Here is a 27,035-nt window from a genome sequence, read left to right as displayed (position 1 = left end):
TGGGGTTTTTTGCCTTCCTCTGGATCAACTCTGGGTATGGAGTTGGGTGTATGGGATTGTACTGTGTTTTTTATTTTTGTTGGTTTATTTTTTTTTGTGGTTGAACTGGATGGACTTGTGTCTTTTTTCAACCTAACTATGTAACTTCAGGCAGGCCATAGATGGTGCCAATTTCTTTCCTGGAAAGAAATTTCTTTCAGGAAAGAAACTTGCACGATTCCCCTATCAGCACAGTCAGTGCTGAGAGGGGAATGCCTCCTTCCTCACAGGAGAAGACACTGATGATTACTACCATCGGCTATAGCAGCCACTAGTGATAATCACAAGCAAATCTGGTAGGCTGGTTGTATCCAGGTTGATCGATGGATCAACTTGGTACATTCAGCATGCCCACACACGGTTCAAATCTCAGACAGTTTATGCTGAACCAGACGAGATTCAAACCATGGCTTGCTTTAGAATACCATTCCTCCCATTACATTCTCCAAAATATGATTATTTTTTAAGTATACAAGTTAGAAATTCAGGCTGGAAAGTAGGCCCTCAACCACCACAATGGCCATGGTAGGTGTGTACACATGGAAACCCAAGATCTCACCACCAGAATACCAGAGGGAAAAAGAGACCATTAGGTAGTCTAAAACCCCAGTTTATTCTAAGTGAAATATTGGTTTGGTTGGACAGACACCATACAAGACGATGAACGATATAATATTGAAACGTGTTCTTTACTATTTTGATCCTAAAGCCCAATTGAACGCATAATTGCCAGAGTTCAAATTTTTGCTCAGGGATCATGAGCGTTGCCAATTGGAGCAATGGGCAGCGGCATAGATGGTGGCTGCTGGAGATCCAGATTGCTGTGCTCTGTGTGAAAGAAGGGGTTGGAATCTCCAGTGTGCTGCCGATACAGGGGATTTTAGCTTATCCTGCAGCACATAGGCTAGGTTCACATCTATGCGGCTCTGCGAGCAGTGTTTTCACAGGGCCCCTGCACCTTTTCTTAAAATGTAGCCACATGGAAATCGCATTGGTGCTTTTGCACCATGCATTTCTGTATGCAGAAAACTGCATTGCGTTTTTCAGTGTGTGAGTGGGGGTGCCATTAGGAGTAAACCTAACTATATTCTAGCCAATTATTGTCCAAAATAGGCCAGTTAGACCCAAAGTTGGTGACCATCTTGTGTATAGAAGTTAAAACACCAAATCGCTGTGTATCCTTACTAAAGTTCTCTGGGTGCCCAACATCTACATTTGACAGATTTGCCATATGCAGCCAACTCTTGTGAAGACTAAGTAGTCCCATACACTGGGGTTGATTTACTAAAACTGGAGTGTGCAAAATCTTGTGCAGCTCTGCATAGGGACCAATCAGCTTCCACCTTTGTTGTCAAAGCTGAAGTTAGAAGCCGATTGGCTACCATGCATTGCTGCACAAGATTTTGCACTCTTCAGTTTTAAGTAAATCACCCCCTTTGTCTTGTACCCACTATAATACTATAGTCATCAGAGTGATGATAAAGCCTATAGCCAAAATCTTCAATCTGCTGCATTTAGTTCCACTCTATAAAACACTGACATAGTAAAACTAATATTAGGATTGTTTACACCTTATATTTATAGGTAAAAGACTCTTTATACATAATCTACAAGTGTCATTTAAAATTCACATTTTATTACACGTATAAATACACATCACAAAAAGGAGCCATACTGGGTTTCAGCACTACACTATTTACAACACTAACAGCTTTTGCTCTACAAAACACATACACAAATCGTGAAATCTTTTGCAATCTACACAACCTAATTTACATTTATACATAGTTACTTGACCAAATGTGGACAGTCACAGAGTTAATGCTATGCACACATAGTTATTTCACAGACAGAGAGATCATTCACTTCCACTGATCGGTTCCCTTTTTCTTCTCATAAAGTTTGTTTTGAGATTAGAAGCAAGAACAGAGATGATGAATTTTGTTGAACAAAAAAATATCCTTTTTTTTTGGCAAAAATAGGTTAAGAAAAAAACCCAAAACAGTACAAACAAAACGAAGGCTCTACATTAAAAATTTTAATAACATAAAAAAGCAGTGCTAAATCAATAAAACAAGTTTAAACCAATGTTTAAAAATATTAAAACAACTAAAATATATGATATACAATATATGTGTGTTTAAAGTGACACCAAAAGTCCATAAGAGCCCATCAGTGAGGGCATTAAAGAAATGTATTTAAAACAAAAATAATAATCCGCAATCCAAAAGTCATATGGGTGTCCCTACACTGCCAATATTCAGTGCTTTCACCACTGAGTGACAGCAGATAAATGATATCTAATAAAATGTGATTAAACAAAAAAAAGACACCAGATAAATGAGCCTCTTAAGGGATCCAGTGGACCATGATATAAATGTTTAGATGCACTTATTAAATCCATTTACACAGGATAGTTCCAAACACCAGATACATGTTCAGTCAGGGTTACTCATCAGCATAATGAAAAATAAAATATATGCTCCCATAGTGTAATCTGTAAAATGTGTTTATTTAAAAAGCATGATGACAAGCAATACAACTTGTAAACGGAACCACACTACACAATTAATGGGAGGAAAGTTCTAAAATTCTGCACACAGCGGTATAAACAAATAAAATGCTTTCCCACAAGCAGCAAGCTGTGTGGCCGCCCTGGACTCCACACGCCGGTTGGCGAGCATGCGTAATGACGTAGCATCGCAGCCATTAATTGTGTAGTGTGGCTCCGTTTACAAGTTGTTTTGCTTGTTGTTATGCTTTTTAAACAAACAAGTTTTACGGATTCCATTATGGGAGCATATATTTTTATTTTTTCATTATGCTGATAGGGATTTAATAAGGGGATTTGACCATTTATATGGTCCACTGGGTCCGGTTAGAGGCTCATTTATCTGGCGTCACTCGGTGGTGGAAGAACTGAATATTGTGTGGGGACACCCATATGACAATTGGATGCGGATTGAGTATTATATTTTTTTGGACATCGCTTAAATGCCCTCGCTGATGGGCTCCTATGAACTGAATATTTTTTGTCACAAAATTGTTTGGTGTCACTTTAAAACACATATTATACATTGTATATTTTAGTTCTTTTAATATTTTTAAACATTGGTTTAAGATTGAATCACTTGTTTATTGATTTAGCGCTGCTTCTTTATATTATACTTTTGATGTTGGTGTCACAATTGCTTAAGCAGCTGCTTATTTAGAATCTATATACTCCAGCACAGGTTTTCCTCATAATTTTTGATCTACATTTCAATTGTAAACAAAAATTACTGTTGCATGATCATTAATATCAATGTGAATATTTATTATTTGAAATGTAAAAAATTTGCGATAAGTCAGCTGAGATATACCTAAAAGATTGGGGGGGGGGGGGGGGGAGTAAATCATTGCAGTCATACTTCACATTGTAATACAATGAAAACAGGTTTATCATTAGGACATCACTAAAATTATAGGATAGATCGGTAAGCAAGCTGCTTCCACTTCAAAATGCACCAGAAATTCTCAATTCAGAGTATTAGGTCATGGGTAGTGTAAGGTGTCATTTAGACTTGTACTAATACTGGAGCATAAGCTTTGCCGATTGAAGAGCTAAAGGTGTGACTTCAGTGGGCATTTGGACCTCTGCAATGAGCTCGCTGCTTTTAGAGCAGAATCCCCCTCTACAGTTGCTAGCAGAGGACAGGCTTTTCTACTAAGACTGTGGCTGCTTTGGAAAGGAAATGAACTGTAAGAGACTGAGCAACTTTTGTTTTGATGCACTTGGAAAGTATTTATCTGATTTAAACTGAAGGTTCAGTTGGGCTTTAAAAGGATAGGTTCATCTTTGGGTTCACTGTTTTTAGGGAGGAACATGTAACATGTTCCTAATGCTGCAGCTGCAGCCGCTGCCCGCCCCCCATGATAGCAGTACGGGGAGAAGTTCCCCGTACTAGCTGTCAGTTTTTGAAACTGACCGCTTCGCCCACACAGCCCATCATTCATACACAGAGCTCTGTGTATGAAAGAACTACAAGTCCTGACATCCTTTGTGGCTGTCGGCTTGTAGTTCTTAATGAACTACCACAGCATTGTGGAAGCGCTATGGCAGTTCATTAAATCTTCCCGTTAGTGTATCTGCTTGCTCGTATGGGATGTATGGGCACACAGATACACTGACAGGTCGGGAGCAGACCTGCAGGGCACCAGTGATAAGTAATGCTTTAGAGGCTCCAAAAAAAAATAAAAAATGTTTGTTTGTTTTTATAATAAAATGCTAATTTTTTTTTTACCTGGCAAAAATTTGCATTTTTTTTTTTTTTTTTTAAAGTTAACTTATCCTTTAATGGTTTTTCTTTGTTTTACTTGTTTTTTTTTTTCAATTGTCATAAAAATGTACACAAAACCTTTAGTGTACATGTTCGTGTAAGGATAGTGAAGAAGGGTACTTTACCTTACAAAAATGCTACCAGCAAAGCCTTTTTTTTATTATTGCAGAAGAGACTTTGTATATGTCTCCTGCATTAAAATCCTCCTACCTGCCTGCAATATTGTATACTGAGCCTTGCATGTGTAGCTCACTGTGCACAGTCACAGCATTCTTTAGTGGCTTGTTGAATTAATCCCGGTGTGCATGCACAGGAGTTATGTCATGCCAGGATAATCAATCAAGGTGGCTGAAGATAGCAAAACAGAAGATCAGGCGAATATGTCTGCAGTTATAAGCAGGCTTGCGGACATTGCATTGCTGGAATGAAGTAAAGTAAAGTAAAGTGAACTTACTCTTAAACTAGATACAATAATAAAAATTCAACTTTAAATAAAAAAAAAAACATTTTTTATTTTTGATGGAAAAAGGTGGGTGTGGATAGGGCATTTTTTTTTTTTTTTTTTGCTCTTTTGTTCAGAAAGTGAGGCAAGTTCTACCCCAATATAAACACAAAGGCAGTGGTTACCAAAAACAAACCTAAAAGGAGATCTCTCTAATAGGGGCACATATGGAAATGGTTAAAAGTTAGGATCTCTGTCAAAATTTCTACTTCTGGTTGTTTCTCCACTGGAAAGATAATCCTACTAACTGCTGTCACTAGGAAATCTCTACATGGAACCATACAGCAATAAAAACCTATACATGGGTTCTAACCTTCACTCCTACTCTATCCTAAACTAACGTAAAGAAAATAAATTTTAGATGGAGTTACACCTAAAGACTACTACATGTAGTTTCTTGATCAGGCCAACAATAAAAGGTTTACATTAACTTTAAAACTAAGGATAATAAAGAGGAAGTAGGGCCACAGCTTTTTCGTTCCTACTTCTCCTTTGGATCACAGAAGGGCATTTTGTTCCACACATGTGACCTGTTTTCGCTGAAACCCACTGTCATCTAATGTCACTTTGCCAGTCCAGGCTGGGGAAAGATCCCAACATTACAGTCGGGATCCATCTGGACCGGCAGCTGGCTTAGTCTCCCAGCTCCACCACTCCCTCCCTTCCCTAGCCCAGCACTCTAGTGAGCGCTGGAGGGGAAGAACAGAGAGCCAGTAACTGATAGCTCTCTGCTCAGAGCGGAGGGGAGAACTTAGTGATCAGCAGCGTTTGATTGCTCAGTTCTCACAGCAGAAGTGGTTTTAGTTAACCCCATACTTTTCTTTTAACTCAAATAGTATGGTAGTGCTATAGCACTATTGAACTAAATGGATAACCTTCGGTAAAAAAACCTGTGTTACTATTTCAAAATAATCTGAAGCAAAGGGCCTGTTAAATTTAGAGTCAAAAGACTTAAAACCTAAAGACATATCGAACAGATGGCTGCTTTATCAAGATATCCAGTCTCAGTGCAGACCATCCCATTGTAAAAGATAACATGATAATCCCTCCAAAACAGTGTAGACATAATAGAACTGTGATGTTGGGGTAAAATGGATACCATTTTAACACACAGTATGTATATGTGATAATCTCAGTCTTAAAATAAATTCAGGGAGGAAAACAAAATAAAGGTAGCTTTATAGAGGGAGGAGATCACATTTGGATGTTACGATAGGATCCAATCTCAAAAATGTAATTACCCCCCCCAAACATAGATATAGGAAACAAGCATGCATATATCAGCGGTCTACCCAACTATTTGGGATCTCTGCATAGAACAGAGGAAGAGCTACCAGTCTGTACATTTCTAATCATACAGCTTTTTTTGTAATAGTAGCAATTGTGGGGATGTAATCTGTGGTGGGTAAGGGACCCCTTCAGATTTGCAATGGCTGTCCAAGAACTTTTGAATTGGGTAAATGTTTATGTTATATCTATGACTAAACCCAAATCACCACTGGATGAATGCTTCCAATAGAAAAGCCCCATCTTAGCTTTAAAACAATCAGTCTCACCACCAGGGTAAACCATTGGGGTTTAAACACAATGGGGTTGATTTACTAAAAGTGGAGAGTGCAAATTCTAGTGCAGCTGTGCAACCAATCAGCTTCCAGGTTTTTTGTCATAGCTTAATTGAACAAGCTAACATTAGAAGCTCATTGGCTACAATGCAAAGCAGCACCAGATTTTGCACTCTCCACTTTAAGTAAATCAACAACAATATGCCTTTACCTAGCTGCTTTCTAAAGCTTATACTTGGGGTACCAAAAATAGTGATAATATGTCAAATCAGCCTTAAACACTGTCTAAGATATGTTATCATGGAAATGAAAAAGTATTCTTGGGTTAATGCAAATGGGTTTAGATGGATTTCTACTCAAATGATACAGGAAAATAATTGGGGACTACAACTTTAAGTCATGTAAGACTATAAAACTAACTAAAAAACACCAGCCTAAATCATGCTCCCATAATGTATTATAGTTTACATAATCCAAATATAAATATGAAAATATAACAAGCATTATGTAATATTAAGAGTGCAGAAGGCACAATGCATACATTTCAAAAACCATATATTCTGCAGGATAGTATTCTATTGCGCCTGGCACCAGATTTAGAGAACACTAGATTGGGATGAGACAGTTATATCCACTTCTCTGTACAGTGCCACCTTGGTACACTTCAAATGCAAACAGCACCTGGTACAGCCATCTACATCCATGCTATTCTCTACCTAATCAGACATAATTTCTGACGCTTTCCACCTACCTTCATAATGTATTCTACGACCTGATGTGTATTACAGAGATTATCCATTGATTACAAAGATCACAGCAATCCACTTCACATTTCTATCTCATCAGACCAAAACCTGCTTCCAGGTACACACATTCCAATAAAAAACAAAAACAAAAAAACAAAAAAAAAATCACTTGTTCAAACTAGAATTGGTACACGAGTTTGTCAATTACACTAAAAAGGATTCACCACTGGGTGTCGTCAATAATTTAGGGGTGGGAAATGGGTGCAAGATTTAAAACAAATGGTTTACCATAAAATCTCACTTTTGTTGCGAAACACATTGAAAATTGCCACATACAAAACACACAAGAATTCTGGCACATATATGGATGGTAAGTGAAGACTTCAGAATTGTGTGGCAGTGTATTCTTTGTACATTATCTTATAGACCTCTCTCCCATGCAGTCATAATTTTTGATCACTCATGCTAGTCTCACAGTCAGCCACACTTAACAAGTCATCGTACAAGGGTCGTTTTTTGCTTTTCCTGCAGAATTGATGACCCTCATGAGGCAACGTCCAAACTCTTCTAGAATCATCCTCTCTGTGGCAGCTTGGGATTTGGAGAGCTTCTCTCCCTGCTCAGCCTGGGCAAGAAGGCATTCACACGTGGCTTCAGCAACTTCTCGCGTGACAAATGTAAACGGCAGCCTTTAAAAAATTATTAATATCACATAAAGTCAGATATTTTACAACATTAAAAACAAAATAAAATCCATCTAGCGGAAAAATGTATTCAATATATATACTTTCTGTGACAAAGTCTGTAGGGGAATCTTGCCCTTATTCTCAAATGGAGCTCTCATAAACCGGTTAGATTTCCAGGTTACGAGCCTTAAAAATTCTATGCATTACGGTGAAAAACCTTCTGTAGTGGAGCACCCCCCCAGAGTCCCCTTTTTACTTCTTCAGCGACGAGAACGAGCACAGCAGCTCCAGCCGGTGTCTTGGGTCCTCATTGGATAAATTGATAGAAGCAGCAGCCATTGGCTCCCACTGCTGTCAATCAAATCTAGTGACACAGGAGCCAGGGGCGAATCCTGCCGTCTGTGTCAATGGAAGCAGCAGCAGGACTTGGGAGCAAGTATACCATGTTTGTTAGGCTGGGTTCACACTACGGTTTTCCCGTCCGTCAGCCGCATACGATTTCAGTATTGAAAACGTACGGGCCCGGACGGGAAAACGTATAGATAGACAATGCATTGCAAATCGTATGCACTCAGATGCATCCGGGTGCGTACGATTTGCTGGCAAAACGTTTTTTAAACGTACGCAATACTGTGTTCAACCACGGTTTTGCGGCCGTTTTTAAAACAGTATGGCAAACGCTTTTTTTTTTTTTTTTTTTTTTTAAAAGAAAAATTGCGCTAACCAAAACAACGTGATTAAATAAATGAATATAAAAAAAAGGCAGCAATAACGTGTCATAACACAAACAATATAGGAAAAAGAAAAAATCGCGCCAATCTATAAAAATTATTCAAACCTATGTGACAACACAATTAGTGTAGTGAATAAATGTCCAAAAAAGAAAAATAAATAATGTCCCTATAGCATGTGAAATATACCACACTAGCATGTGTGGGAAACATTCAAATCCTTATTGGAATAACCATAATAGTGAGTTATATTAAAAGTCCAAATAGCTGTGAAGTTTCTTGGGACAAACAACACCCGGTGCACAAATGATTGAGTGAGCCACCACCACATGGACTGGGGCTTACCAGAACACATATAAATAACAGCGTTATTTAAAGATTGCAGCAGGGGTCTCCAAGGGGTCTGGTCACAACACAGGATCAATGGATGTACAGCATATATCTTTCACTGGTATCTCCACGGAGGGATAAGATAAACTCGTACTGACAGACTCTCGGACCGTAGCAGGAAACAATGGCATGTCATGCAGAGAGAAAGCCGCACATAGCGTAATACGTCCAAAAAATACTTTTATTAAAAGTATAAAAACCTACTTACATCAATTGAATGAAATATAGGCACATAAAAACAGTTTGCCGGCCGGCATAGATGGGAGCCCTTCCTCCTTGTATAAACGCGGTGACGTCACTGCACGCCTACGACCCAGACGCGTTTCGTTATAGGATAACGTTTTCATTGAAAACGTTATCCTATAACGAAACGCGTCTGGGTCGTAGGCGTGCAGTGACGTCACCGCGTTTATACAAGGAGGAAGGGCTCCCATCTATGCCGGCCGGCAAACTGTTTTTATGTGCCTATATTTCATTCAATTGATGTAAGTAGGTTTTTACACTTTTAATAAAAGTATTTTTTGGACGTATTACGCTATGTGCGGCTTTCTCTCTGCATTACATGCCATTGTTTCCTGCTACGGTCCGAGAGTCTGTCAGTACGAGTTTATCTTATCCCTCCGTGGAGATACCAGTGAAAGATATATGCTGTACATCCATTGATCCTGTGTTGTGACCAGACCCCTTGGAGACCCCTGCTGCAATCTTTAAATAACGCTGTTATTTATATGTGTTCTGGTAAGCCCCAGTCCATGTGGTGGTGGCTCACTCAATCATTTGTGCACCGGGTGTTGTTTGTCCCAAGAAACTTCACAGCTATTTGGACTTTTAATATAACTCACTATTATGGTTATTCCAATAAGGATTTGAATGTTTCCCACACATGCTAGTGTGGTATATTTCACATGCTATAGGGACATTATTTCTTTTTCTTTTTTGGACATTTATTCACTACACTAATTGTGTTGTCACATAGGTTTGAATAATTTTTATAGATTGGCGCGATTTTTTCTTTTTCCTAGTATGGCAAACGCATACGTTTTCCTTTAACATTAACGTCAATGGAAAACGCACATATGTGCGGTTCCATACGTTCCCGTCCGTTTCAGCCGCATACGGTTTTTCATATAAATCGTATGCGGCTGACGGACGGGAAAACCGTAGTGTGAACCCAGCCTTATTTAAAAAAAAAAAAAAACACTTTACAACCCCTTGTCTGCCATGGTACGTTTATACACATCCTAGCATTCAACTGATTAACACAAGCTCAGGACTTCCAGCTGGTGATCTGCTGTCATTAAAATAAGATCTGGATCATAAGAAAGTACCACCTGCCATGGTTTCTGGGTTCCTCCGGGGAGCCAAGGAAGGTGGTAAACTACCTCATGATGACGAGCATAAGGAAACTGAGGAACATCCATTCCCTGACCACCTCTGCAATTAATGAAGGTGGAGGTGATGAGCATTTCATCACTTTGGGTTCCTTAATTAGCTGCAACAGAGGTGATATCAGGGGTCCAATAGACCCCATGATGTCTCCATTAGGAGGACCAGTCAACTGCACCATGCTATAAAATAGGGGGCTTATTATTCCCCTAGTAAACACAATTAATAAATGCAGTACATTAAACAATAATATAAATCAAAATAATGGGAGATTTTGAAAGAACCCCGGTCGCTACATGCATACAAACAAATGCAAATGTACGCTTAGGGCATGCACTTGTATGAACACATAGCGCCACACATGAAATGGCACCAAAAACACTGTAGTGAGAGCAATCTATGAATGAGGAGAGAACCCTGTGCCTGATCAGACACCCCCCATTCATAGATCATGTTACAAGGTGTGTAATCAATGAATCATTGGACCATCTGTACTGCTGTTCTGTCTGAGGACACAAAGCCCCTAACCACTGCAGCACCAGAAGTTCAGAGGCAGGAAGAGAACAGGCACTGAAGATTTCTCAATCATCCAGCTGCCTGTACAATCTGAGTCTTCCTTAATTACAGGCTGATACAAGTGATATTTTTTAGCTAACCTTCAGCTTTAAAATAAAGCCTTCTGAATCCCTCTATAGAAGGAATTGGTATGATTACACCCTGCGACAGGAGACCCATACTTGCAACCATAGATCTGTCAATCTTTGCATGGTCTCAGAAAGATTCCAGGGAAAAAGATGTTCTAAAGGAAAAAGCTCAAGCTCAAACTTGTAGCCTGTAGCAACCACCTCACAGACCTAAGTGCCAAAATTAACAAGGATGATGCAGACAGGAGAAATCTTCACGCAGAATTAATGGTGCACCGAAATGCAAATTTCGGTGCCAAACCTAAAACCGAAAATTCAGGATACACTTGGTCAAAAACCGAAACGGACAGTTTAATATTTTTTTTATTATTATTTAAATAATGTGGCTGGCATTTTTGCATTAAAGTCAATGGACTGCAATTTTTCATTGAAGTCAATAGGGGGTATTATTGCTATGAAACCAATAGGATGTGATTTGGCATTGAAGTCCATGGGACACAGCATGTCATTTATCAGCAACTTTTTTATTTTTTGCATTGGTAAAATGATTTTCAGTAGCTGATATATTGGTGCATCCCTACACAGAACAAAACTTTTCAGTAAGGATGAGCACCAGCGTGTTCGCACAGTCAACGTGCAGAGCCTGCCAGGAAGTCGGCACAACGCTGCGCTAATCACAGGCAGGGAGACATTGTCCTGATGCTCGGCTGCAGAGATCAGAAAATGTCTCCCTGCCTGTAATTAGCGCGGCTCTGTGCCGACTTCCTGGTGGGCTCTGCATGTGGACTGTGCAAACACGCCGGAGCTCATCCTTACTTTTCAGTGAGCTTGGCTGACTTTCATTGTCCACAATTTAAAAAAAAGTTAGAACCCATGAAGAAAGTTGCTAGGTAGGGGACTGTCTTTTCGTCATGGACACTGCTAGTTGGTGGGAATTAACCATCAAATAGTGCTGGCCGCTATGGTTGCTTTTTTAAAATCTTCTAGCTTTCTACTCCTGCAGACTGTGTTATGAAGCCAAATGTCTGATAAACAGCTGTGTCCTTAACCAGTTAAGGACCTTGGCTGTTTTTCAGATTTGGCGTTTACAAGACTAAAACTGTTTTTTTTGTGCTAGAAAATTAATTAAAACCCCCAAACATTATATATATTTTTTTCTAACACCCTAGAGAATAAAATGGCGGTCATTGCAATACTTTTTGTCACACCGTATTTGCGCAGCAGTCTTACAAGCGCACTTTTTTTGGAAAAAATTCACTTTTTTGTATTAAAAAATAAGAAAACAGTAAAGTTAGCCCAATTTTTTTTATATATTGTGAAAGATAATGTTACCCCGAGTAAAATGATACCCAACATGTCACGCTTTAAAATTGCGCCCTCTCGTGGAATGGCGTCAAACTTTTACCCTTAAAAATCTCCATAGGCGACGTTTAAAAAAATTCTATATGTTGCATCTTTTGAGCTACAGAGGAGGTCTAGGAGGCTAGAATTATTGCTCTCGCTCTAACGATCGCAGCGATACCTCACTTGTGTGGTTTGAACGCCGTTTTCATATGCGGGCGTGCAAACTCGTCGGGACGGTGTGGTTTAAAAAAAAAAATGTTTTTTTTGTTTTATTAATTTTTACACTAAAAAAATAAATAAAAAAGGATCACTTTTATTCCTATTACAAGGAATGTAAACATCCCTTGTAATAGAAAAAAAGCATGACAGGTCCTCTTAAATATGAGATCTGGGGTCAAAAAGACCTCAGATCTCATATTTAGACTTAAATGCAAAAAAAATAAAAATAAAATTGTCATTTGAAAAAATGACAACAAGAAAATATTGCTTTAAGAAGCATGGACGAAAGTGACGTTTTGACGTCACTTCCGCCCTGCTATGCTATGGGGATGGGTGGGGGCCATCTTGCCCTAACTCGCATCCACAGCAAGCAGGAGAGATGACCCGATCGCCTCCGCCGCTGCCGACTGCTCCGGTAAGCGGCGGAGGGCGCAGAAGAGCGACGGGAGGGGGGCCCCTCTCCCCCCGCCGATAACAGTGATCTCGTGGTGAATCCGCCACGGAGACCACCGTTATCGTTAACAGGACCGCTCAAGGAAAAGATGGATATATCGGTTGTGGCAGCAGCTGCTGCTGTTACCGAGATATCCATCCTTAAAAAAACAGGACATATATAGTCGTGAGCGCGTCCTTAAGTGGTTAATTGAACAATAGAAAAAATAAGGAGTTTTGTACTCATCGTAATATCCTTTTGTTTGGAGTCCGTTGAGGGACATAGGAAGTCTTTAAACTTTGGATTTTACTGATGCTTACAGGAGCAGAAACTGTAAGTCAGCCTAGGATAATTCCTCCTACTACCAGAATACCTCAGTTTTGTTGTGAAGGAGTACCAAGAGCATGATCAAAAACACAGACAGGTGGGACCTCCATGGACTCCAAGTACAGGATTTTACCGTAAGTACAAAAACCCTATTTTCTCTTGTTCACTGTGGGTCAGGATTTTTTTTTAACCTACAGCACATCCGAAAGCAGTCCAACTGGGAGATGGGCAATACAGCAATCAAATGTTAACAGGTCACTGGGGACAGCCTACAGCTCAGAGAGCCACCTAAAGGACGTCACCCCTGAAGCTGGCATCAGATGGGGCTGAAACACCTACCTGGTTGAACTTGGACAGGTGGCAAACTTGCAATTCTGGAAAACAGTTGCTTAATGCCAAAATACCCAAAAAGTGCTTAAAATTCCACCTTAACAGGAAAGGGTGGAACCTGATCCTTGAGACCATATGCTTAACCACTTCAGCACCGGGCCTATTCTGGCACTTCTCTACTTCATGTAAAAATCCTAATTTTTTTGCTAGAAAATTAGTCAGAACCCCCAAACATTTTATATATATATATTTTTTTAGCAGACACCCTAGGAACTAAAATGGCGGTCATTGCAACTTTTTATCTCGCACGGTATTAGCACAATAATTTTTCAACGCCTTTTTTTTGGGGGGGGGAACGGTTTCATGAATTTAAAAATAACAAAACAGTAAAGTTAGCCGAATATGTATAATGTGAAAGATGATGTTATGCTGAATAAATAGATACCCAACATGTCACGCTTTAAAATTGCGCACACTCATGGAATGGCGCCAAACTTCGGTACTTAAAATTCTCCATAGGTGACGCCTTAAAAATTTTTTACAGGTTACTATTTTCAAGTTACAGAGGAGGTCTACTGCTAGAATTGTTGCACATGCTCTAACGCACGCGGCGATACCTCACATGTGGGGTTTGAATGGCGTTCACATATGTGGACGGGACTTACATATGTGTTCACTTGTCAGCGCGAGCTACCGGGGACAGGGGCGTTTTAATTAAATTTTTATTTTTTTATTACTTTTATTCCTATTACAAGGAATGTAAACATCCCTTGTAATAGGAATAGTGTGCGACAGGTCCTCTTTTTGTAGAGATGCGGGGTCAATAAGACCTCACATCTGTCCTCCAGGCTGGAAAGCATGAGATCAGGGGGAAAAAAAAATCACTGATCTCATTCTTGTGCACATTTCATCCAAAACTTTAGAACAGTTTACAAGAATCTATGGACGATACATGCCACTGCACGAGCAACGGACTTTTAAACCGTTGTGATTTTATTTTATATGTGACCATCTTGAAAGTCAAAAAGATATAAATTGTAAAATAAACCACTTACTTTCCCCCACCACTTGTCAGTGATGGTGCTGGCCTTGTGAGCAAATCTGAGATCTGTGAGGAGAGCTTAGTTTTGGCTGCAGTTTGCTGCTGCACTCTCACTTCCGCTGCATCTGCCAGATGCATTAATGTCTTACGTTCTGGGCTCTCTTCAAAATTTTTGCAACCTATGCACTTACATATTGAGGAACACATGATTTTAGCCTGTGGGGAAAAAAAACGAACAGATATCATAAGTGGAGAGAAATCAAGCAAACAGCAATGAAATCAGTCATTGAATTACTGAAGTATTAAAATCATGTTATTGAAATTTAAAAAATGCAATTGGGAAAGAACTTTCCAACAACAGAAGGGAAGTGTAGATCTATTAACTTCTACAATCTTGAACGTTAACAAATTTTACTAAAACAGCATGGTTGCAACAACAATTAATCTAAACCTTTCTCGAGAGAAACATGGAGGTTGTCAATGCAGACTTCTCATTTCTCAAATAAAAGTTGCCTGGCTATCACGCTGACCCTCAGGAGCTCAAGTCTCCCCCTCAAAAAATTTCAAGTCAGCAGCTACAAATACTGTAGCTGCCGACTTTTAATATAAGGACACTTACCTGTCCAGGGATCCAGCGCTGTCCTCACCCAAGCCGATTATTCAATGGGCTTTGGGTCTAGGCACCAGCATCTTAATGAAGGGAAACCGGAAGTGAGCTGTTCACCCCAGTGATCATTGCTAGTGGCTATAACCTCTGGATTATTCACATTAAAAATCCAACATGTTGGTTGTAACCAAGTTGATCAATCAATCAATCAACTTGGGTACAATCAGAATGCCCATAAAATGGTTGGAATCTCGCGGTCAGTCCCTACATACCAATAGAAGGAAACCCACACAATGCAATAATAAATACAGTTTGCATATTTTAGACCTAAACTAGACCTTCAAAGCAGTACGGTTTGTTCAGATTAATCCCTATACCTCAGGAAATCAACCTTACCTCGTAACATTCACAGTAGTTTTTTAAACATCCAGAACGTTTACAGTTGCATCCTTTGCTGTGTCTTCTATCAGACTCTCCTTCTTTTCCTTTACCAATTTTTGGTTTGAAAGCTTCAGGATTTCTATCTAGACAAGCCTAGAAGCAGATTAGAAAATGTAAAGAGGCTGTAGGCACAAGGAATAAATATTTATATATAAAAAAAAAAAAAAACACATAAGAGGGTGAAATAAATCAAAAATATTGAAACATTCATCAGCAATGCTGCTGCCCCAATTAAAGTAAGGGCTCTTTTACACAGTCAGTGTCCATGTGCGGGCTCCGCTTTGCTCAGCAGGGATCGCTCCATTGACCGTAAAGTCAGTTGTCACCCGATCTGATCCGCCAGATGGATGGAAAAAGTAGGGTTATCCTCCGTCACACTTTGGCGGATCAGAGCGGGTCGGAAGTCAGCGGGCATGTCACCGCTGACATCCGTGGCTCCATAGAGGAGCACAGAGCGCCCACTCAGGTCAGCCTAAAAAACTGTCAGGTGGACCTGAACGGTCTGCACGTGTGAAAGAGCCCTTACTCCATGCTTCTTTTTGTTTAACATAAATATACATAGGGAGGAAATGGGCAGTTATTAAAATCGATGCATACAAAAGGATTATCTATACATTTAAAATCCAATTACTAACAAATTCCACTTTTCTCACCTTGATTGCTTTTTGTCTTTCATTTTCATGTTCTAAGTTATTGTAGCAATTTGTACAGTTGCAGTTGTTGCAAAACTCTCCATTCGCAAAGCAGTCGCAATAGCTAAAATATATAAATATTAATTAAAAAATCCAAGTCCAATTCAATTGCACTTTATCCCAAACGATTACATAACTTGCCATGCATGCTGATAAAATAACACAATTTTGGCGATTGTTTGATGCAGTACACATGTTAAGTGATTGGTCATCGTGTTAGTTACCAAAAATCCTAACTTTTTAATTGTGCATCACAGGACAAAGGATGCTTCATATATTCATGACTACTTGGATGTCCCAAAGCACTGAACATGAGGGGTGAGCAATATTACAACAAGGCCAACATGCCCAAAACAGAATAGGGGAGAATGCCACTACAAAACTGCTTACAAGACCTTTCGTTCAAAACTGGCATCTGCACAGACATGAACATCAATCTGTCAGAACTTGTAAATGTGTGAAGGGAATGCCGGGTAGCAGCTTTCTAAACTTGAGCAAAAGAAACTTGATGCTGGATTTCTAAGGCCCCGTACACACGAGAGGATCGATCCGCTGAAATTGATCCGCGGATCGGTTTCAGCGGATAGATCCGCTGGTGTGTACGATCCAGCGGATATTTATCCGCGGATATATTTCGGGCCGACCGATTTCCAGCGGATAATAATTTCTTAGCATGCCAAGAAATCTATGCGCTGGAATCGGCTCCAGCGGATCGATCCGGTGGTCTGTATAGACTCACCGGATCGATCCGTCCGAACCCATCCCTCCATGCATCATAATGATTTCGACGCATGCGTGGAATTCCTTATATGACAGCGTCGCGCACGTCGCCGCGTCATCATCGCGGCGACGGCGCGACACGTCATCGCGATGGGAATTCGGAGCGGATTTCGATCCGATGGTGTGTACACTCCATCGGATCAAAATCCTCAGAGGATTTATCCGCGGAAACGGTCCGGAGGACCGTATCCGCGGATAAATCCTCTCGTGTGTACTAGGCATAAGAAAGCACTGACACTCCTGGTGGAATGGGCCTCAATAGGAAAAAGGGGGAATCTTGCCCTTAATACCATAGGCCTGAGGAATGGAACATGTTTTTCCCCCAAGAAAAGAGCAGGTCTGTTTCTTCCCGAGCAATGGGGTTAATTTACTAAAGCTGGAGAGTGCAAAATCAGTCTCACTTCAGCATCAAAATCAATCAGCTTAAAGGTTTTATTACCAAAGCTCAATTGAACAAGCTGAGGTTAGAAGCTGACTGGTTTCTCTGCAGAAGTGAGATTGGATTTTGCACTCTCTAGCTTTAGCAAATAATCCCCACTGTGTCGTGGCATTGTCTAACTGCACCCTGACAGGGAGACCAGAGGGTAGACAGACCAGTGGTAGAAGAGTCCACAGATTTACCCAAAGTTCCAGAATGTTGACTGGTAAATTCCACCCCTCTAACAACCACGCTGCCCAAACAGAGGTTTTCTGAAACACCTCCCCAAGCCAACAGGCTGGCATCTATCACCAAGACCTTCCAACTCATTGGAAATAAAGACTTTCCTGTATCCAGCATCTGTATGCATATTCATCATTCCAGAGCTGACCTGCTCCTGAGAGTATGAGCAAGTCCAAGGACTCCTGATGTTCATCCTATACCGACAGATACACAGTTGAAGAGCTTTGGAGTAAAACTGTGAATAATGGATGGAATCAAAAGGTGATTACCATCTTTCTACCAGTATCTCCATACAGGGATAAAACACTAATTTTGAGAACCAAGCCTAAAAACTCCAGACGTTGTGTGGGAACCAAACACTAAATTGAACCTTTCCAGGATCTATACCATCTACTGGATATTTGACATCAGCTTCTGAGTCAATTGCTTTAAAGCAGGTCATCCAGATAACCCGCAAGGGGAATATTCAGTTGCTCACCATCCCCAGAACCAGAGCCAATACCACATTCTGGGGGTGTGTTGATAGGCTGAAAGGCAACACCACAAGCAGATAGTGGCATCCTCCACTGCGAATTGCAAAAAAACCCTTGGCAAGGCTGGAAAATCAGGTTGTGTACAGAGGCAACCTTGATATCCACCGATACCAGTAAATTCCCCCTGATGAGTCGAACCAAGCACCAACTGGCCGATTCCATCCTGAATTTTGTGCTTTCAAGGAATTGTTGTGACTTTTGAGGCCCGATAGGCCAGATATCTTTGTTTGGCCTGGGAACTGTAAACAAGCTGGAATAGAAGCCATAAGACATCAGCCTTTCCAGAGTTTAAAAAAAAAAAAAAAAAAAAAAAAAAAAAAAAAATTTTGTGGTCCCACATATGCCCTTGAGAGTGTACGTGTGGAGGAGGAAAGCAGGGAAACTCTGTCTGAGGCTTGCTGCTTACAAAAGGAACTCTTCTTGGATTCTGAAGGCATCACCAGTTTCTGTCACCTTCACCACATTCTTCAGTGTGAAGAGAATGCTTTTCCCAACAAGCATCCAAGTATGTTTGCCCTCAAAAGAAAAGCAATGTGCTTCCTGCAGAGAAGTACCGCTGACAGACATTTGAGCCATACAATACTGCTTATGTGAACAGACATGGTACCCACCAAGAAAGCTGCCTTCTGGAATTTTTAAAGGCATTTACTAAGAAATTCAATGCTCTAGAAAAATCTTCCAGGAACTACCATACAGCAAGAGCCCCTGGATTGAATTCTCTGGAACAAAGCATATGCTTTGAGGGCTTGGCACACTTCCATTGCATCCACTGCAGGCTGCAGAGCCACTCCTACCAGAGAGCACACCTTAAAGAAGGGACCTCATCCATCGGGACCATCAGGGCCTTTTTTTCCCCAAGTGGGAAGTAGCCAGGTTAACAACCATGTGACCCTGTCTCTTGTATAATGCCTCCTCCATCAGGTATTTGTGAGTACATTGCTTCCCCTGTCTCCCCAGGTTGGCCAAATCGGCATACGTTAATTCCTGCAAGTGAGGGTGCACTGGGAAGGATTCGGGTTGTTTTGGTGGCTACCAGGACTCAAACTAGGTAACTTTTAGCGGACAGGAGTGACAATACTTGCTGTGCCCTAGCGCCGATTGTGCTATAGCCTGCTGCAATTGGGCTGGACATGAGGCTGAGGGGAGTTGAACCTCTGAAACTGTACTGTACAGACGTGAAATCTAAGGCTTAAAATGTAGCTGCTTGTGGAAAGCAGGCAAAATGGTGTCAGCATAGTGCATGTGTGTAATGATGTCACCATGTGTGACATCATTACGCACATGCACCATGCCGATCCGTCCCATTTGAACATCGCTACTGCAGTGTAGTGCTTCTCATAGAAATCTAGTCCAGCTGCAGTGCCAGACAGCCGATCTTTACCCAATGACAGGTGAGCCTTTAATTTCCTTTATGAACTCGACTTCCCCTCAGGGGGTTCACTGCTACAAACCTGCACCCCGACAACAGAGTCACATGGCAGACTTTACCCTGGAGATGGTTCTCATAGGACCCAATGACAACCGACAACATTACAGGCCGTCCTAGTTCATCTGTAGACAAATACATCACCTAAGGACACAAGCTAAAAAATTTGGTTTAGCTAATCTGGGAGGGGTTATGCTTGGGTTGGGAATTCCTGCCTTGTTTGGCTAGTGTCCAATCACCTGAAAGCAGCAGCCCAACCCAAGTGCTCACAATAATGAAGTGCCTTGTGTCCTGTGATGTACGAGTAAGAAAATCTATTTTGCATGTTTAGCTTGGTGTACATTCTAAAGCATATTGCAAGAAAGAAGGCAAGAAGTCCACATGGAAAAAAGACCTAGGGGTTCATGTATAAAATGTTCGCTGAGTCATATGACAAACATTCACACAAATTTGCCCTATTTTCTGAATCATTTGTAGTTCCAATATCATCAGCACCGCCTAGTGGCCATAATGCTTTTTTCCCTCAGAAATTCATCAATCAGGAAACAAAATCATTTTGTGGCCACTAGATGGCGATGATGGTATAGGAACCACACATAATAGTAGTAGTATAGTAATTTGTCACATTCATCACATCTACAAAACAAATGTTTTATACAATAGCTAAAAAAAAAAAATCACACATGAAAATCAGCACAGGAGACATAATTTACAGTTAATGCGTCTCTTGTGTTGATTCTTCTTCCTGTAGAATTCTTCCTCTGTCCTACCCCACTCCCATAATATTCAGGTCTAGTGAGGGTTAAAACAGAGCATTTATCAAGAGAGCTTGACTATAAATGTCTGCCCTTTCCTGCCATTCATACAAGCCGTAGCACAGATTCTATGAATGGGGGAGGCAAAGCTATTATTCTTCTGCCCATCCCCCATTCAGAAATCCTGTGTCATTCATAGACATATAACAAAAGAAGAAGAAGCAACACAGGGGACCCATCATGCGATGAATACTAGCCCATTATGCTGTTACTTTGCAGAAAAAAAAAAAAAAAGGAAGTAAAAACCATTAGGGTTTACTTATTTTTTAATAATTTTATTTATTCAGCATGAAATGGAGCTTAGTTATGTAGCATGAGGCTCTATATCAGGGATATGCAATTATCGGACCTCCAACTGTTGCAGAACTACAAGTCCCATGAGGCATAGCAAGACCCTGCTAGCCACAAGCATGACACCCAGAGGCAGAGGCGTGATGGGACTTGTAGTTTTGCAACAGCTGGAGGCCCGCTAATTGCATATCCCTGCTCTATATCCTGCAATAATTACATTTTTGATAAACTCATTTAATGAATCCAAGCTCTGCAAGTTGAGATGACATGCAGTGCATTGATGCATTCACACAATATCACAGTAACCATGAGATAAAACAAAGTTCATGAATATTCTTTTATCCCATTGTTTTGCAAATCTATGTACACTACAAACTGTATAATTGAATTGGTTCCGATATCGCCGTTTTCCTAACCTGACAGCTTATTATTTAAAAAAAAAATGTTCGCAAATATTAAAGGTTCTAACTACCAGCAAGAATGAGTTCTTACATTTAAAGGGCACCTGTCATTTCAGCAGGGGCGTACCAATAGGGTGGCGGCGGGGGCGGTCCGCCCCAGGTACCACACATTGAAGGGGTGTCAGTGGCCGAGTGACTTCGCTATGTGGGGTGCACTCCATACCCAAGTCGGGTGATACTGTCTAATCATCCCAAGGCATCCCTGCTGGGTCTGGCTGCTCCATTTCCCTTTAGGTGTTTTTTAGAACACCCCCATCGCCGCGGCCGCAATGGACTAGTCCAGATTGTCCACTCGTTTTATTCACTGAATTCCCTCCTGCTAGCTCCGCCTCCACCCACCACTGCGGCCTCAGCCTGTGTCTGTCATCTCTCTCCGCTGGGGCGGCTCGGCTGCTGCTTTCACATACAGACACAGGCAGTGAGGCAGGATCAGGAATCGAATCCATCTGGACCTCCCAAGTTACTCCCTAGCAGAGGCTGAGTCTGAGAGCCTGAGGCTGGACAACAGTGGTGAGGGGGGGGGGGGGGGGGGGGGGGGGTTGCATGAAGAAGAGCCTGGAGGAGTGTGTCTGCCTGCTCTGCCACCCTGTGTGTGCTGACCTGATTTGGGGGGAGGGGGACCCCCCTGCCATGTGCACAACTAGCACTGTATGTAGTAGCTGACTTGATTTAGGGGGGTGATTGATGTGTCCGCCACCCCCTGCCATGTGTACAATCACAGTATGTAGCTGACCTGATTTGGGGGGGGGGGGGTGATTGCTGTGTCTGCCACCCCCTGCCATGTGTACTAGCACTGTATGTAGCTGACCTGATTGGGGGGGGGGGGGTGATTGCTGTGTCTGCCACCCCCTGCCATGTGTACTAGCACTGTATGTAGCTGACCTGATTGGGGGGGGGGGGGGTGATTGCTGTGTCCGCCACCCCCTGCCATGTGTACTAGCACAGTATGTAGCTGACCTGATTTGGGGGGGGGGGGGTTGGGGTGGGGGGATTACTGTGTCTGCCATGTGTACTAGCACAGTATGTAGCTGACCTGATTTGGGGGGGTGATTGCTGTGTCTGCCACCCCCTGCCATGTGTACTAGCACAGTATGTAGCTGACCTGATTTGGGGGGGGGGGGTTGGGGTGGGGTGATTACTGTGTCTGCCATGTGTACTAGCACAGTATGTAGCTGACCTGATTTGGGGGGGTGATTGCTGTGTCTGCCACCCCCTGCCATGTGTACTAGCACAGTATGTAGCTGACCTGATTTGGGGGGGGGGGGGTTGGGGTGGGGTGATTACTGTGTCTGCCATGTGTACTAGCACAGTATGTAGCTGACCTGATTTGGGGGGGTGATTACTGTGTCTGCCACCCCCTGCCATGTGTACTAGCACAGTATGTAGCTGACCTGATTTGGGGGGGGGGGGTGATTGCTGTGTCCACCACCCCCTGCCATGTGTACTAGCACTGTATGTAGCTGACCTGATTTGGGGGGGGTGATTGCTGTGTCCGTCACCCCCTGCCATGTGTACTAGCACAGTATGTAGCTGACCTGATTTGGGGGGGTGATTGCTGTGTCCATCACCCCCTGCCATGTGTACTAGCACAGTATGTAGCTGACCTGATTTGGGGGGGTGATTGCTGTGTCCGCCACCCCCTGCCATGTGTACTAGCACTGTATGTAGCTGACCTAATTTGGGGGGGTGATTACTGTGTCCACCACCCCCTGCCATGTGTACTAGCACTGTATGTAGCTGACCTAATTTGGGGGGGTGATTGCTGTGTCCGTCACCCCCTGCCATGTGTACTAGCACAGTATGTAGCTGACCTGATTTGGGGGGGGGGGGGGGTGATTACTGTGTCCACCACCCCCTGCCATGTGTACTAGCACTGTATGTAGCTGCCCCAGGGCTGTCTTAATGAGAGGGCACACTGAGCACTGCCCAGGGGCCCCAGTTGCATGGGGGCCCCTGCTCTTTCCCCAAAGCAGCTGTTCCTTGGGCCCCGGGCTGCCCCTCTACATCCCAGATATCCCTCCAGCACTCTGACCCCTCTACACCCTAGATATCCCCTACCTCCTACCTACTTGATGTCTGTTTACCTGCACTGTCTCCATTGTAGGGGCCCCAGAGCATTGCTTTGCCCAGGGGCCCATGATGCTATTAAGACGGCCCTGATTTGGGGGGGGGGGGGTGATTACTGTGCCCGCCACCCCCTGCCATGTGTATAGTGTAACACTGTAGCTGACCTGATTGGGAGGGTTGCAGAATGAAGGCATATGCGATTTACAGTGTGCAGAATGTAGACACGTGCGATTTACAGTGTGCAGAATCCAGGCGTTTGCTATGCTATGGTTTTGTTAAAAAAAAAAAAAAGCAGTATTATCTGTTGAGTAAATGTTATAAATAATTGAAATTGGAAAATAAGTTATTAACTTACTTAAACCTATGTTTTTTTTTTTTTTTGTTTTTTTTTAAGTTGATGTAAAGTTTACAAATTCGTGCAATACATGTTCTTGAAAACATGAAAAAAAATTGTGGGTGTTTTTCCAGGTAAACGTTGGGGGGGGGGGGTGCCAGATGTAGGATCCGCCCCGGGTGCCAAATGCTCTAGGTACGCCCCTGCATTTCAGATCAATCATGGCAGCGCCTGTTAGCGGACATCCACTCACCTGCTGCCGCCACGTCCCTCACCTCGCTCTGTCACTACCGCCAGAGCCGGACTTACCATTGGGCTTGACTGGGCTCAAGCCCATGGGCCCCCCCTTTTTTTTTTTAGGGGGGGGTCCGGAGGTTCCCAGGGGCCCCCAGGGCCCCGGACGGCAACCCCCCCTTTTTTTATTTATTTTTTATATAAAAAAAAAAATGTATGTATGTATGTATGTATGTATGTATGTATGTATGTATGTATGTATATATATATATATATATATATTATTATTATTATTATTATTATTATTATTATTATTATTAAAGGGCCCAGGACGGCAACCCCCCCTTTTTTTATTTATTTTTTATTAAAAAAAAATGTTTTTATATATATATTTATTATTATTATTATTATTATTATTATTATTAAAGGGCCCACCTTTAAAGGCAACCTCCCTTTTTTTTATGTATTTTTTATAAATGTTTATTTTTTTATTAAAAGGGCCCAGAGGTTTATTTTTTCTTTTTATTAAAGGAAGGGCCCAGAGGTCCCCGGATGGCTACCCCCCTTTTCTCCTAACGCCTTCCAGGACGGCACACCAGAGAGATGAGGGCTCCTCCCCACAGGAAACACAATCAATTGACAGTTTGTTATAAGTCCCCACCCATCCCCTTGCTCCTCAGTATTGATTGTGTTTCTCCCGAACACAGCGACATGTTTGTTTTTTTGTTAAACCTGGAGACGGTGAGGTCGAAAGGTACCCCTGTTGAGGCAGGTTCAGGGAGGCTGGGGAGAGCTGAACTAACCTGTTGGCTTCGGTCGCTCACAGGTCGCCACAAAGATATGCATGGGCGCTCTGAGCTGTGGTGAAAAAGCCATCGTCCCTCTGCAAAAAAGCCGCCACGTTACTGCTCTCTCCTTCCTGGGGGGGTTGCCACTAAGGAGCATTGCGCTCCAAGCCTCTCTCTGAGAGAAACGGGAACCGCGCCACCGGAGCGTGGGCGTTTCCTTACAGGGCAACCCGGAAGTGACGCATCGTCGTGGAGAGCAGCGTGGAGCGGTGGGGGTCGGCGGCGGATAAACCCTAACACAGGTACCGGCAAGCCAAGGACCCAGCCAACCTCCTCATGAAACAGGAGGAGTGGAAGGCCAATGTGACTGCAGGCAGATCCAGGTCGGGGTGTGGTGAGTACTAATCCCCCTTGGAAAGGGAGGAGGAAAGGGAGTGAGAGCTCCTGGCTTTCAGGGGTCTGGGATCCCGGAGCCAGCCAGAACAGGCTGGAGTTCACTTCTCAACACCCTTTCCCCCCCCAGTACAAACCTGCAGTCCTAGGGGAGGACAAAGTAAAGTGTATATCTCTTGTCTTTAATCTCCCCAGCGGAGCCCAGGAGACCCAAATAAACAATCTCCTGCCGCTACAGGGCATAGCTCCTCTAAAAATGTGTGGGTACTGTAAGGATAAATTCCCACTCAAAACCCTTTTGCTAAGAATACATTAATAACTTAGAAGAGGGGGCTCCTGCAATAATAAGGTATATCTCACCTATGCAGACGGAAAGGCCAGCAACAGTCAAAACTTTCCGTGAAGCCACCAGGCAGCCAGTAACTTAAGGTCTGACATAGAGGAGCTTATCCCTAGAGAGGACACATCCTCCCAGGAAGGCCTTGTCTGAATGGGATCTAGTGCCCTGCCCCCGCTTTCACAGTCATTCCCTCTAGTCCAGTAAAGGAAACTAAGGAAGACAGGGAGGATAAGGGGGAGCCGAGCAGAATAGGACGCCCCATTCACCCTAGTGGATCTGGGGGGACTTCTGCAGGGAAAATCGGCCTCTGAGGACCTTATAGAAGTCCCTAGAATAATTTCATATAAGGGCCTGAGCAAGGCTCAATCCAGGGTGGGGTTTTTTTCCACTCCATTAATCCCTAAAGGATTAGAGCCAACTGCCATGAACCTGACAGCTTACAATGGTGCTGTTAGAGGTTTTTAGCCCCGCAAAAACCTACCTCCTAAACTCTTAAAGGGGGGTGGACAGGGCACTCATAGGGGACATCTTAATGTATATATATTACCCTTGAGGGGGGTTGCTTATTAGTGGCAACATCTTCCCAAGTTCCTTATCATCTCCTCCTTACACTGCTACTATATCTATCAGTGTATAAGAGTTAATCAAAAACCTCTTGTGGCTTAGGCAACAAAACCACTAAGGGCTGTATGAGAAGCAGAAAATGTGAGCCTGAAACCCTTAATTGAGAGTTTTTTCTCTGCAAACCTCTATGCTAAAGCTATGAAAATTAGCCTGTATTTAGTATGAAGCCCTACAGGTGTCTGATTGCCTCCAGCCTAAGTTTGTGATCACCTCTGCATGAGAGATCTAATTGATCGCTGGGTCTGTGCTCGTTAAGACCTTAAAGGCCTGGACTCGTTCCCACCTGTGTGTATGGATCAGCTACACCTACTCAGACTTATGCAATGGTAGAATAGCAGCTACCACTATCAGGTCGGCTTACCGCTGTGGCTGCTGGGTAAGACAGCCAGCCAATGGAGGAGGCGCTGACTTCCTCCTAGCTTTGGCTGCATAAGCGTTCTAGGCCCGCCCATCGTTGTAGGCGGAGCGGGATGCGCTGTGCAGCACGTGATTGGCTCAGACTGCTGCTGTTGGGGGATGTGATTAACATACTCTCTCACCTATTGGTATCTGGGGACTGGCGCCACGCCTATCGCACTGGCTGATTGATTTATACACCAGCCAGTGGTGGTGGATGATGCTGTCAGCCCACAGCAGTTTGGGATTATCGTTTACTTCCGCCCACAGTTTTGGAGGAAGTGGGAAAACGCCCAGGACTGATAGGCTGATTGATCTGACTACATCAGATATAAGGTAACCATTTATGACTGTGTGGTTAGTCCCATGAATAAGTTTTTATAACGAAACATGTCGGGGTATTGCCATACAGTCTAATTTTACTAGTGAGTGCTGCGTTTTTGGATGCAGAG

The 27,035-nt window shown here is 42.6% G+C and overlaps 1 protein-coding gene across 2 annotated transcripts in view; it reads right to left on the bottom strand.

The window, feature by feature from the left end:
* Positions 1-6,550: 6,550 nt before the first annotated feature.
* The window catches only part of LIN54 (lin-54 DREAM MuvB core complex component), an 85,161-nt gene continuing 64,676 nt past the window's right edge, over positions 6,551-27,035 (bottom strand). For both annotated transcript variants that reach the window (XM_040324816.1, XM_040324825.1), the window contains 4 exons: positions 16,402-16,504; positions 15,704-15,841; positions 14,714-14,916; positions 6,551-7,857 (listed from right to left, as the gene is read on the bottom strand). In XM_040324816.1, coding sequence (XP_040180750.1) covers positions 7,656-7,857; positions 14,714-14,916; positions 15,704-15,841; positions 16,402-16,504 — 646 coding nt within the window. In that variant the 3' untranslated portion in view covers positions 6,551-7,655. The remainder of the gene's footprint in view (positions 7,858-14,713; positions 14,917-15,703; positions 15,842-16,401; positions 16,505-27,035) is intronic.

The sequence above is a fragment of the Rana temporaria genome, chromosome 1 (genome assembly GCF_905171775.1).
Source record: "Rana temporaria chromosome 1, aRanTem1.1, whole genome shotgun sequence".
Lineage (NCBI taxonomy): Eukaryota > Metazoa > Chordata > Amphibia > Anura > Ranidae > Rana > Rana temporaria.
Note: the sequence above shows the minus strand (reverse complement) of the source record. Positions and strands in the feature narration are given on the sequence as shown.